The sequence below is a fragment of the Thunnus thynnus genome, chromosome 3 (genome assembly GCF_963924715.1).
Source record: "Thunnus thynnus chromosome 3, fThuThy2.1, whole genome shotgun sequence".
In the NCBI taxonomy this organism is placed as follows: Eukaryota; Metazoa; Chordata; class Actinopteri; order Scombriformes; family Scombridae; genus Thunnus; species Thunnus thynnus.
Window position 1 is genome coordinate 26903922 of NC_089519.1, and position 14201 is coordinate 26918122.

A 14201-nucleotide genomic window follows, 5' to 3' on the forward strand; every position below is an offset into this window, starting at 1 on the left:
CCATTGAAAAATATTGAAAAACATTGTTGGTGAATACATTTTTTTTTTAACAGAAAACTTGTGTGCAATCTGGAGGTGTAGAGTTTGAAAGATATGGGCATTTACAAGACAGGAAGAAAGACATTATCCAGTTGCATTAAGGGAAATATTGGATTCAAACAAGAGAACCGGCGTGCTCAAGTCAAATGTCTTCAGAGTATAAACGGTGCCGACCTAAAAGGCACAAAAATATCAAATGAAGTCATCAGCACAAATAAGTATGGAACACTTTTAATAATGCACAGCAGCAGAAGGAAACGGACGTGTTTCAGCTCCGTGCTTTCCTCAGCATTTCTGAGACATATGTGGGTGTGACCACCATTACGCAGCAGTCAGGGACCTGCCAGTGATTAACAACCTGTTACAGTACCAGAAGATTCCCCGGTGTTTCCCCTTCTCTGTGTTCCCAGTGCTCCTCTGTCTGTCTCTCTCCGTGTTTATGTTTTGTTTGTGTGTGTGTTGGCGCGGCTCCCCTTCGTCGTCCTCCTGGCTGCCGGTGTTACACCGTATTTGATGACCCATCAGATTCTGTGACCTGCAGGATTGGAAGACGTACTCAGATCCTTTACTTAAGTAAAAGTAGCCTATCAGTACCACAATGTAAAAATACTTAATTTCAAGTAAAAATCCAATCATACTTAAGTATAGAAGTATTATCAGCTAAATTTACTTAAAGTACTGAAGTAAAAGTACTAATTTTTACAGAAAATCAGGCTGTGAGTGATATAATAAAATGCCTCTTATGCATTGTTGTTTAATATATCAGATACTTTTACGTAAGTGAAGGATCTGAGTATTTCCAACAGTGCAAGTCTCAGAATCTGATGGTTCACCAAATTAAGTGTAACACCGGCTCTGCTCATCCTGCACACCTGTCTGCAATCATCACTCATCACCTCTCCCAGTCTGCTCACCTGCCTCTCATCAGTTCATCAGCTTACACTATATCTAGCCTGGCTATTCACCCACTCTTCCCCAGGTTGTCGTTTCAACCGCGGTGGTAGCTACAATTCAAGGCCAACTTATTTTATATTCCTAGTGGTTCAGTTTCCTCGTGTCTCGCATGTTAACTTGTTTCTCTTGTGTCCCAGGATCATTACTTCCCTGCCTGTCCTCCTGCCTGTCAGTAGCTTCCAAGCCTCCAAGATATCCTGCCTGCATCCTCCCACTCACGCTAGCCACACTCCTTCATTACCTTCATCCAACCCTGCTGTCAGCCCATTCCCTGCCATCAGCCTCTCATCCAGAGCCCCCCCCACCCCACCCATAAAAACTCTTTTTTTTTTTACCACACATCCCTCTCCGTGTCCTGCCTTTGGGTCCTTCCTGTGTCTTCATAACACAACCAGCTGATACAAATCATCAAAACAACATTATTAAAAGACAAATAATAGTAAGTAGTAGTGTGAAAAATTAAGTCATAAAAAGAAATGTATCACATTCTGTTATTGCCACACTAATTAACACACTAACAATAAGAAAATGCATATATGTACATATGTAAACTCATCATTTGCAGAACCCCCATAGAAAATACATAAACATCAATAATATCCATCTGCATTCATAAATATACTGATCCTGATTTTAAGCAGCTTCAATTTTGACAATTCTATATTTAATCTGTCTCTTAAGTCCCCCAATTTTATGAAAAAACAATACTAAATCACTGAAGTACCACTATAAAGGAACTGAGAAGCTATTCATTGATGTAAAAGAGAAAAATGTATAAGAGAAAAGCATAGAAAACAACCCCCCCCCCCCTCAAAACAAAATAAAAATAAAACACAGCATAAATGCACGCCCATAAAACATCAGCAGGCCATGGCAAATTAATTCTTTAGTTTAACTCTCTAGGGGGCCAATGGACTAAATAAACAACAACAATAACAACAAAAAAACTAATTGTCTTGCCCCATTCACATTAGAATAATCAGTTACTGTATTGTTATGTGTTTGTGCGTAATCATATGCTGTGAGAAAACGTGTGTGCATGTGCGTGAGAGAGAAAGAGACACACGCAGAGACCACTGACCCCAATAATCCTCTTTCTCCCAGCATACCCATCTCTTTCCTGGGTGGAGCTCCGCTGTTGTCATGGCAACCGGCTGAGTGGAGGAGGAGGAGGGATCGACGGCGTATAAAAGCAAACACTCTTGTTTCTCTGTGGGATGTAGTGATGACCAGTGAAGCGGCAGAGACATGCCGAGGCTGTGTCGAGACCGCACTCATTACATTACTTCTGTCTCTTCTCCTTCATTTTGCTGACAGCTCTCTCAAATGAGAGACACAGGAGAGTGTGTGTGCGTGTGTGTGTGCGTGTGTGTGTGGTGGTGGGGGTCCTCTCGGCACCCTCCTGTCCTCATCACAGGAGCATCTGCCCTTTCCCTCCCCCACACACGCTGCACTTCTCTCCCACTCACCCTTTTCCCCTCTCACCCTTCCCCTTTTCATTGCCCTCCTTCCCCCACAAAACTCTCTCTTGAACCTGTTCTCCGTTTGGCATCCTGCGCTCATGAAACCACACTGTGCATCTTCCCACCATCTCTGTCTGTCCTTTTTAATTTTCTTTTTTATTTGGCAAATGAAAGTGAAGAAGTTCCTTTGAAGGTATTTTTAAGGAGATAACATTCCTGTTTCTCTTTCTCTCTGAGTTCAATTCACTTTAAATTGAAAGGTGGCATAAAATACATAAAGTGCTTCTGTCTCATCTCTCTACCTTTGATGTTCTTCTGATGACTGAAAATGACACAAAATGGCACAAATCAAGTGTTCATAGGTGCGCCATGTGCAAGAGCATTATTCCGTTTACTTTTTAAGACCATTTTAATAAAAGTAAACCCTTGTAGCTGTGGCATGCTTTCCTAAAAGCATGAGAGTCAAAACAAAACACAGTATTCCCTGCAGATATGTCTCTCCAGCTCTCAGATGCCTGTTCATTTCTTGTCTTGGGTTGGGTTACATGTTCTATGCTTGCTCCTCTACCGCTGAAATTACTGATTTATAAACCGCTTCAATTATCCATTAGATAAAAGTCTCATTGCTCTGGATGATTATAAAGGCTCAGTGGGAAAACAGTGAATCACTGCCTTCAACAAGGAATATGAGGTAGATACAGGACTTTCAGCTACTGTTGTACAAGAAGAAATACTTTGGAATGTTTCATTAAGGTATACTTTGCAGGATTTTCCTAAAAAGCAATATATAGACTCATACACAAGTAATTCCTCTCAATCATAACTTATGCCCCACTAGGAGTGTGTGGTGGTGTATGTATCTTCAGAGAACCTGCCCTCTGCCCATATTTTCTTATTATTTTGCTGCGTTCAGGATGTTTCTGGGCATCAATCTTTGCGCAGTGGGTGTGTAGCCCCCAGCCAACAACAGCGCATAGGTGTGACTACATCGTTGTCTCTGTCTTTCTCCTCTGCTCCGCTCTGCTCTCTGTCTCTGTGTCATGGATGTATAAAGAGCTGCAGGTCTGTGTGTCTGCTTGACCGAAGGCGGGGCTGAGCTACACACACACGGAGCAGAGAGGCCACAGCGGACAGGATGGAGCTCTGCATTCAAATCAAATGCGGAAATACAGCACGTTCCTACAGGATTGTGCGAAGTTTGGGCGTTTTTTTGTGTTTTAGAATGTAACTGCCGTGAAACAATCAGAAAATAATGTTTTATTTATCTGATTCTCGCCAGCACAACTTGCTCTCTTCATTCACTCTCTAGCTCACTTGACCACTGCTGCTCTCTCTCTCTCTCACTTGCTTGTTGAGCCTGGGAGGAGGGACCAATTTTGAATGCTGTGTGTTTACAAACACCAACTGACAAATCTTGCATAGTATATCTTTAAAGTTGTGTCTCTGTGTCGTAATTCAGTTGATAGTGTTATATGCAGAGTGTTGAGATTACAGAACTACCCAGTGTGTCATTTTCCTGCTGCCATATCTGGACCCATGAAAGATAGACAGCTAATGTTAGCTACATCCCCTCCTTTCAATAATATGGGATGAACATTATACTGAGTGTGCAAGAGATGCCGATTATTCAGCAGGTGTTGAAATAACATTTGTGTAAAATAATTGTCCACATTGGTAAAATGGGTAAACCAACTTCAATTTTTCCGAGTGGAATACAAACTTGACAGCACAATGGCTCCTCTCAAATATTGAATGTTGCAAAACGATAGACATTAACAGAATGTGAGCTTGTTGAAAAGGAGGAAAAAAAATCTTGAATCAATGTTTGTAGGCTACAGAGCTACAATATACTCCAGTCAGAAGTGCTCACCTCATAGCGATGCAGCCTCTCAAATGTCAGTCGACCGCTGCCATGGGAAACGCTCCACAACAGGCTTAAAATGTTTCCACATTGTCTCACACTTTAAATAATTGTGTAAACCACAAATTATGTTAACACTGATGTTTGTTTTATAAGATTAGCGACATTACTTTGAATGAACCAGTATATCTTCTCCACCTAATAAATGAAACTTGGGTTTGATTCATTTGACTCTTAATATTACAAGCCATAAATACTCCTACTGTTACTTTCCAGTAAAAATAGCAATGCTTTCCCCACAAACTATAAATGTTGACTCACAGGCATTTTAAAGTATTTGTCGCTCCAATAAAGTAGCTCAAAATGTTCCACCTGTTCTGCTGATCTGTAAAAATGGAAATGATGGAACATCAACAACTACACACAAAGATTCACTCTAGTCTTCTCCCTGCTAGTCTCCTTCTACTGTTTCTTCATTATGTTTGCTGCACTGTCTCACAAACTGCTATGATTATTCAAAATTGGTCCCTGCTGGTCCCCCCCAACACATACACAAACACACACAGGCTCGTTGCGTGTGCTGATCAATGTCTGTTAGAAGAGCGTTAAGAAAAAGCTGACCTGAAATGTAATAGGGAGACAAGACGAAAGGGGAGAGTTAATGATCATGTTTTGTGTGAATGCAATTCACAAGTATTTTATAATAATGAGCTGTTTGTATTTTAAAATGACACAATGAAAGGCAGTGAGATGGCGGATAAAGGAAGAATTAGAACTAGGACCATTACAGCTAATAATTTTGGCATATTTGTGTTTTTGAGAGACAGAAAGGAAGAAAAGATCAGAGCCTCATCTGAATAAAAGCAAAATCAAGGCTTGATCACTGCGTTATACTGCACTTACAAATCAATGAAATATGCACAACTGCACAACAGCACTGCGCGACTACAAGAAAAGGAAAGAAAAGCATTTTTGAATTATCTTTTGATTCCAAAGATGCTCTACTGACAACTACATGAGCAAAGTATCCTTAAAGTGTCAGAAAAAAAGACTGAGTTGTCAATTTTGTGATGGTTGCAGGATTCATTGTTACCACTGGTTTGTTTTTGGCCGTTTATTTATTTATGGTTTGGTTTCATAAAGCCAAATAGGTCAGAGCTTTTCATAAATGACGTGTTTGGCTCTCAACAAGTCTAGCTTTGGTTTAGCAGCTGTTGGCGTCTGGGTGAATAATGAGTGTTTTTCTTTTTCAGTGACAGTCAACAACAACACAGCGACAACCTTTATTGAAATGAGGGTCTTGAACAATAAGACTTACCACAGACTGTGAGTGGTTAATCAATACGGCATTGAAAAAAGAAACACATATTGACAATCCTATTTGTTATAGTGCAGGTGAAATATAATGATTATTGTAAATTGGCTTAAAGGATTAAATAATCCATGCGGTAATCTGTGTCTGATTATGGGTCTCCCAGTAAGGGTCAATGACAGGCCAGTAACTTAAACAAACTAGAACGTGCTTTGCATTAAATGCTTACAAAATGTAGACACATGAAAAATTGATTTACAATACATACATTTTGTGTGTTTACACCTACAAAATTAGATTTACTCTTTCAGACATTTCTTTATTTTATCTTTCTTTTTTGTTATTTTTTGTGAATGTCTGGTTATTTCTTCTTTAGGCTTTTAAAAAATTACTCAGATAATCATCTTTTGGCTTACATAATATATGCTTCATTTTAAGGTGTTACAAGCCCAAAAGGTCAGGAACTATTGCTGTGTATCATTATAAAAAAATCCTATAATAACAGGGGTGGTGGGCTGGATCCTTTCAAATCAATCTGTTCTCAGATGTGTGATACTCTTGCAGTATCTTCAGATTTGAAGATCAAAACAAATCCTTAAATGAGAGACTTCACTTTTTATTATGACAAACTGTCATTCTCTTAGACAGCCCGCGAACAGGCTATAAAACTGTATGTGTGTGTGTGTGTACCAGGTATTTCTCATGTTGTGGGGACTCGTCTCCCTTATGTGGATAAAAGCAAGTCCCCATAATGTCAATCATTAATTTTAGAGGGAAGATTTGGTTTAAAGATAAGGGAAGTTTAGGGTTATGTTAAAGGTGCAGTGTGTAGAATTTAGTGCATCTAGTGGAACAGACTTGGCAGAAATTGAATATAATATGCATAAGTATGTTTTAATTAGTGTATAATCACCTGACACTAAGAATCACTGTGTTTTTGTTACCTTAGAATGAGCCCTTTATATCTACAGAGGGAGCGGGTCCTCTTCCACCGAGGCCACCATGTTGCACCGCCATGTTTCTACGGTAGCCCAGAATGGACAAACCAAACACTGGCTCTAGAGCGGGCCTTTCATGTTTTTCAAGAGTTTCGCTGCCACCTTAAGTGTTGGTTTCAGTTGGTTTCAATCTTCAACCTCACCGCTAGGTGCCGCTAAATCCTGCACACTGGTTCTTCAAGGTCAGAGGAAAGGTTAGGGTTAGGTATTTAGTGTGTTATGGTTAATGGTACTATAAGTCTCCAGGAAATGAATATATATCAGTGTAATGTCCTCTGAAGTGATGGAAACATGACTCTCTCTCTCTCTCTCTCTCTCTCTGTGTGTGTGTGTGCGTGTGTGTGTGTGTGTGTGTGTGTGGTCCAAGTATTCCTACGTTGTGGGGATGTAAATCTGTTTACAGAGTCATGTTGTGGGGACTTGCCTCCCTTATGGGGACAAAAAGCAAGTCCCCTTAACATAAATAATTAATTTTAGAGTGAAGACTTGGTTTAAAGTTAATGTTCTTTTAGGGTTATGTTAAAGTTAGGGTAAGGGTTAGGGTTAAGCATGTGGTTGTTATGGTTAGGGTTAGCATAAGTCTCCAGGAAATGAATGTAAGTCAATGTAATGTCCTCTGAAGTGATGGAAAAACGACTGTGTGTGTGTGTTTGTGTGTGTGAGAGGAGGGGGTGTGACCCATTTATTGTGAACATCATTCACCATAGCACATGGTCCATTGCTTGTATAGAAACTTAATCCATTCTCAAGCTATATATCTGACCCACAGTGACGGAGGTGCTCAAACAATTTTATTATCAGTGGTTTCACTGAAGCCTTAAATGCTAAACAGAATAAATTCATTCTTAAATCGTATCTAAAAAGAATATTCAGTGGCTTATTAGGACAGAAGTTTAGCATTTAGACCTCTCGACCACTCACAAAATTGACTCAGAACTAGGAAATTTACAAATCACCGTTCACCACCAGCATACCTCATCATTCATTTTGGCCCCAGTAATACAGTTTCCCTTTGTCTCATAGCCCCGGAACCACTGTGGGCTTTTTGCTTGTAAGTGATGAAACATGAATGATTCTTCAAAATAATAATGAATGGGCTGCTCAAATACAGCAAAGCGAGCTACCGCAAAGCCATGAATGAACACGCATCCGGTAAATGGGGGGGAAAGTAGGGCGCTTCCTCTTTTCGGCCACCAAGCGACAGTATTTCTCCCTCAAAATAAAACCGCTCCTCTCCGGAATGTTTGGTCACATGCTGGGAAGGTTTGAAGTTGCGGCTTCATGTCACACATGCGTACAGACAAAGTGAATGGCACACAGGGTGCACAAGTGACACCGGGGCGACCAGAAAGAGTGGGAGAGACTACCGGAGCAGATCCACAGCATCTGGGAAAAGTCCAAGAAGAAGAAGAAGAAAGAGAAGAAGGAGCGCGCAGAGAGAGGATGAAGATGAAAGCCGCGGGAGGCTGTAGTATCCCATCACCGGCGTCTCCGATATCCAGGCTGTAGGACGCACGAGGAGTCACGGCACGTTGAATTTGGCTCAGTTGAGAAAGTCCCGCGACTGTAGCCTATACAATGGTTATAAATGGGTCTCACCTGAACAGCACCTCGCCAGACCCGAGTGACACCGTCCTGAACCGCCCGCCGTGGGTTACCACAACTTTGGGGTGCTTCCTCATCTTCACAATCGTAGTTGACATCCTGGGCAACCTCTTGGTCATCTTCTCCGTGTATCGGAACAAGAAGCTCAGAAACGCAGGTGAGTGAAACTCAAAGTGCGCGTGGCAACGGAGAGGCGCGCGCGTGGTTAAACTCCGCTGCGTTAAAAATCAAAACAAAACCCTCGTCACATAGTAAAAGTGACAGCGTCCCTTATATGCTGCTCAAATAGACTTTAATGGATTACAGCGCGTTTGCAGGATGACATATTATGTTTCACTGACGTTGTATCATTATGCATTAGTGATTAAAAAAACCAAACATTTTATTTATGTATTTTTAACGTTTGTCCGTCTTTGCCGGTGAGCTGGTTATTTCAAATCCGAGCCTACATGAAGATACAGCCAGTGTTCCCGATTTAATGCAACCGATAACATAATCTCCCATTAGGACAATAATATTGTTGTCATTTTTAAATTCTTCTCCCTCTTGTATCACTTCAGGGACTTAATATTTTTATTCCGACATTTATTCTAAGGTTACAGAATAATTCTCCATCATAGGGGCTGATTGTAATGGACAGTTAGAATCGACCTCGACTTGCTACAGCCTACTTTCGGAGCGGATATAATTTCACTGACCTACAGCAAGTAAGCGGGCAGCTAAGCAGGCTCAGAGGAGAGAAAAGCGAAGAGAAACACTATAGCAATTATTGACACAGTCTGAAGCCATGGGGAAAGCACTAGCGCTCATCCCGGCACTGCTTATACTAATGCTTCCCAGGCTTTTCCACTATCGATGTTACTCTAGCTAGGAGATTTAATTTAATAATCATAATGACAACAGAATTTTAAAATTATTACCAGGTCGATGATGGAACGTGTGCCCTGTGCGTGTGTGTAGGTGTGTGTTTTCATACACACTACTTGACCGTGAATTTAATTAAGATATGGGCTGTGGATTAAATTGTGCGCCCCCGAGTTTGGACAAGATTGACACAGCAGTGTTTGTCTTGCTCAGAGAAGGTGGTAAAACGCTCATAATTTAATAGTCAGAGCGTTCAGACCGCTGCTGAGAAAACCCAAGAGGCTCCTGTCGTGCTCAGGTCCGCACACAGTAACTGGCAGCTACACATATCATGGCTGTCATCATTTGGAGGCAGTAGTAGGGTGATTTGCTAAATACACTCTTGACATTACCACTTCACTCACCGCAGAAATGTTAGGGTCAGAATAGATTTCCATCATGTGGAGCCGGAGCAGGGAGCCCCCTATGAGGAATATTAAGTGTTACCCAGGATGTCCAAGGATATGATTGTCTCTTACTGAGATTCCTGCAAGCTCCCATTGCTTTATGATCAGCATTTGATAATAAACATTCATGCATCTCTGCAGTGTTTGCCCTGTGTTTGAGTGTTTCAATAGAGCTGCACACAGCTATAGCCGAGCTGTCTTGAAATAGAATTTGTCACCGAAGCAGGAAATATTGCTGTGCAATTTTGTAAGTCATGGCATCACACGTTAAATTGGGAAACAAAAGTATGAGACAAGAGGAGAGATAAATTTAGGAAACTGCATCTTTGAAGTTGTTCCATTAATTATGGCTAATTACATGTAAGGAGGTCATAATGCGGCAGCAGAAGGAATTTAATCAAGCATGCAGTTAACTTATATTATCTCCATATTCAACACTTTAATGTTGTATACGGTTGAGTATTATCAGCTCGAATTACCATTTATTTATTCAGCTCATTGGACAATTCAGTTTTCTTTTTGCCACGCTGAATTCCGACCAAACCCCATGAAGAAAAGTCCAGCGTCTGAGGATCGAAAGGAATTGATGGAGAAAAAAAAAAAAAAAACTCAGCTGAATCGTGTCTTGCAAAGCAGTCTGTGAATTCTAACGAGGTCTACGTAGGCCAGTGACGTGGTTCCTCGAGTTCATGCCTTTGAAGTGCATTTGCTACTTTCCATTCAAGTTCTGAAGATGTGCGTGCCTAACTTCAGGCTGTTAGAATTTTCTGCTCAAATAGCCATTGACAAAATGTAATCAGATCGGCAGACGTATTGATTGACATAAAAACTTTTCTATTCATACTTTCATCACTCTGGAATGTCATGATGAAGGGTGTGCTGGTACTGTTTGTTTTACTAGACCTTATCTGCGGGAATTTGATGCCACAGTTGACTGTTTTAAAGGCTGCCACAAATTTGACCTGGACTGAGCACCCACCTAAACTTTCAGGAGTGGGTTTTAACTGCCACATTTTCCATCCACAAAGAATTCAATTTCCTGTTGTTGAGTAGATCGAATCTACTCTATAAATTTCCTTGGCATGAGCTAAACGTTGTTAGAGATTGCACAGCAGTCCAAACAACTAAATAATGAGTAATGAAATATACTCAGTGGAGGACCTGGCAAGCGTCGTGGTCACATATTGCAGGCGGCAGCACTGCTGTCTCTGCATGGCCAAACGCTCCGTCAGTGAACGAAAAGGCAAGTGAGCGAGTGAGCATGAAGCCAGCAACACATGGTGAGTGGTTTGAGCTGCATGGCTGGATACAGAATCAGTGCTGTGAGCTCAGCTCCATGCCAGTAAATCATCTTAAATGTACCTGTTCTGTTGTAGATAAAGGAATTTTCCAATCCATGCTGAAGAAAATACAAAAGATACCAACAAGAAATTGTCACACCTGACCGTTTTGGCTAGCTGTGTGGCTAGAGCGTGACGTTAGGTCATGGGACAGTAAATCAGATTGTGTTTTGAAGGGTTTTTTGACAACAACAGAAGAGAATACTAAACCAGTTAGCCCTGTGTGAGATATGACTCCCAGCTTCTCCTCCAAGTTTTAACAAGAGCCATTCATATCTTCAGTGTCAAAGAAGATTATGAACTGATTTGACATGTTGTGAAAAGAGCGTAGAGGCAAAGTGGAAAATATGAGCATTCCCTGACATCCAACATAGTGATCCTGCAATGTTGGGTGTCATCAGTCTTTACAGGAAAAAAAATGACACTTTTCCACTTATCATGTGCTGTCAGCTCGAGTTATAAATGAAAATAAAAGATAGCATTTCTGCGAGATGTCTGTAAAAAAATCTGAAAGTCTAGTTTGCGCCGCACTGTTTTGGTTTGTTTTTGTTGTACTGAATATTCATAAGACAGAAAACTCAACAGCAAGAAAGTTTAAATACCGATTTACATACTGAACCAGTCTGAAGTGACAGAGAAAGACAAATCTTAGTGTACTGATACCTTAATGTAATGAGTTCTGCTGTTCCAAAATACACTAAAAAGCTCCACATTGTAGCCTGGCTGTCTGTTTTTTGGTGTGACACAGAGTTGATGATCCTTTTTCAGCGTTGCGTGACTTGGCTTTGTGCCGGCAGAATGTTGTTTCCGACCGTTCACGTTCATTACTCCTCTAATATCTGTTACAGTATTATTGCTTTCAGTGTAATGAATATTCCGAAGCATTAATGCCGACTTAAGTGGTATTTGCGTGTGTCTCCAATTAAAATGAATGTTTTAGGTTTCTAAATATCCATTGGCTTTGTTGGGAGATTCTTAACAGAAATTGGATCAACACTGTTGAGCTTAATAAAGAGATGACTGTGAAAAGAAAACAAATCCCCTTCTGTAGATGTTATACAGGAGATGATGATTTTGCAGCATCCTGTTTTATTTTCATCATGAAAGACTTGTTTTGTGAGAAACTGTAATCCTTTAGACCAGGTTTTATCAGGGCCACACGTATCTGAATCAAGATTGCACAAGAATGATTAAAGCAGGGAACAAGTTTCTTAGTTTGGAGGAGAGCTGGAAGAAAGAATGTACTCGTTCCTCCTACACACAGCTACTGTTGTTATTTAATTAAAAAAAAGTTTAAGGTTTCTTTGCTGAGTTGAAACTATCTGGCAAGCCGTCTTTCAATTGTTTTTTACTCTGCTTTAATGTTTCACTTGCAACCAAAATACCTGGCCATGTCCACGTTATTCTTTTCTTCTTAAAAACTTTTCAAACAGGAACCATCTGCGCCAAAGCCCGCTTGAGTGTCTGTGTTTACGACCTATTGTCTCTGCATGTAAAGTCTAGATGTAGAGAAGACACATGTGTGAAAAGGTGGCAGACATGGTTAAGCTACCCTGCATAATGTATCCTCTGCCAGCAGTATCAATATCAGGTGGCTGTATCATGTGTTCCCACCTCTGATGACAAGGCTCTTTGTGGACCCTGATGTGCCCTCTTTGGCTCACACTGCTACACTTTCACTAACAGTTTGCTTTGAGTGCATTCCAACTGTGGTCATAAAGTTGAGTTGTTCTTATGTTGCTAATCCTAAAATTAATGTTGGTGTTTCGGTTCATTTGCTGCATCATGATCAAAGCCTTTGTAGCTTTAAGTTGGTAAAAAAAAAAGACCCCCTACGCTGAAAAATGTGTTTTAGTTGTTATTACTTCACCTGGATGTTTGAGCTTGTTTGTTTAACACTTGTTTTCATATTTATCTGCTGAAGGAGGAAAGTTTATCTGTGTAAATCTGAGTTTAAGGTATGTATGAACTGCATGATTTGTGATATCACAACTAGTTTGGAAGTTAATCACGGCTAAATATGCAACTTACACAAGTGTGATTTGGAAACTTATATACTGGGGATGCACTTTTCAGAGAAGTGTCCAGTATTTACCAGTACTGGAAATTAATAATATTTGTGTATTGATAGATTCTGGATTTTTCAATGAGAGACAAGGAATAAATCGTAACCATTGATAAAACCGTATCAAGCACAACTTAATATTTGAAGCAGACTATTTTTTATATGTCATAAATCATGTATGAAGGAGGTATTTAATGTTTAACTGTTGTGTATAAGGCAGTTTCAGCTCTTTTGTAAAACATAACAGTATTAGGTTAGAGTTCATTTGGGCCTCAAAGCTGTAGTTATTGAGGGGGCCCTCAATAACTGCAAAGGCCAAAGGTTAGGGAGTACGCCTGTTTGCTAAAGTTGACATAAGAGGTACCGTACTGTATCTGCTGCATGTTTTTCCCAAGACATTATCAGATCATACTCCTGATAAAATAAACACATTCTCAGACCAGACGCATATTTTGCGCAGCTCTTCATGATCGAAATATTGGTTTAGAATTTGATACCACCACGAGTATTTACCCCACAGTTATAATAGTGGGGTAGTTTTTCTTATAATTTGAAGAAAAACATACATAATGTATGCGATGACTAACATTATTTAATTAAAGCCCATATTTGGCTGGTGGTGTCCTATCGTTCCTACTGTTCTCTAACAGGCATGCGAAGGCGCAGAAGTCATAGCTGCTCACTGGGTTTGTAAGTTTCTGTGGTGATTGCTGTGATAAGCATCAGAGAGGCACAGTATGGTGGAGCAGCTTAACAGTATAAGAAGAGAAAGGTAAAAGGCTCAGTGGGTGAAAAACATGGACTAATTGGAGACCCACAACAGCCAGCAGGTCATGACTCTGCAATTAATTTATAGTTTGCCCAAGCTGAACATTGAGTGGGAGAGGATAAGGATCTCCTTCTTTTACTCATGAGGCACTTAACTCCTAGCTATAGATTAGTTAATGCCCCTGCTGTCAGCCAGGACACGAAAAGAAGGAGCGCCTGTTAGTGTACCCCAGGGCTGCTTTGCACCTGATAACTTACATTTTGCATTAACCGTTTCCTCCAGTGCTCCTGTGTATCCTGAAACATGTGAGAGACATTATACATTTTCAAGAATTACGCCTGGCTTGCAGATCTGTTTTGTACAGATTTCCTGTCAGAGGGCTTTTTGGCTCTCATAAGGATTAAAACTCAAAACATTAGATCACACACAGATCTAATTAGGTAGCAGATATGCACGGCTGTGCTTCCACTGCTGGGATTATGTGC

The 14201-nt window shown here is 40.5% G+C and overlaps 1 protein-coding gene across 1 annotated transcript in view; it reads left to right on the forward strand.

Moving 5' to 3' along the window:
- Positions 1-7863: 7863 nt before the first annotated feature.
- Positions 7864-14201, forward strand: part of mtnr1aa (melatonin receptor 1A a) — a 35368-nt gene continuing 29030 nt past the window's right edge. The window contains exon 1 of the mRNA XM_067585056.1: positions 7864-8389. Coding sequence (XP_067441157.1) covers positions 8206-8389 — 184 coding nt within the window. The 5' untranslated portion in view covers positions 7864-8205. The remainder of the gene's footprint in view (positions 8390-14201) is intronic.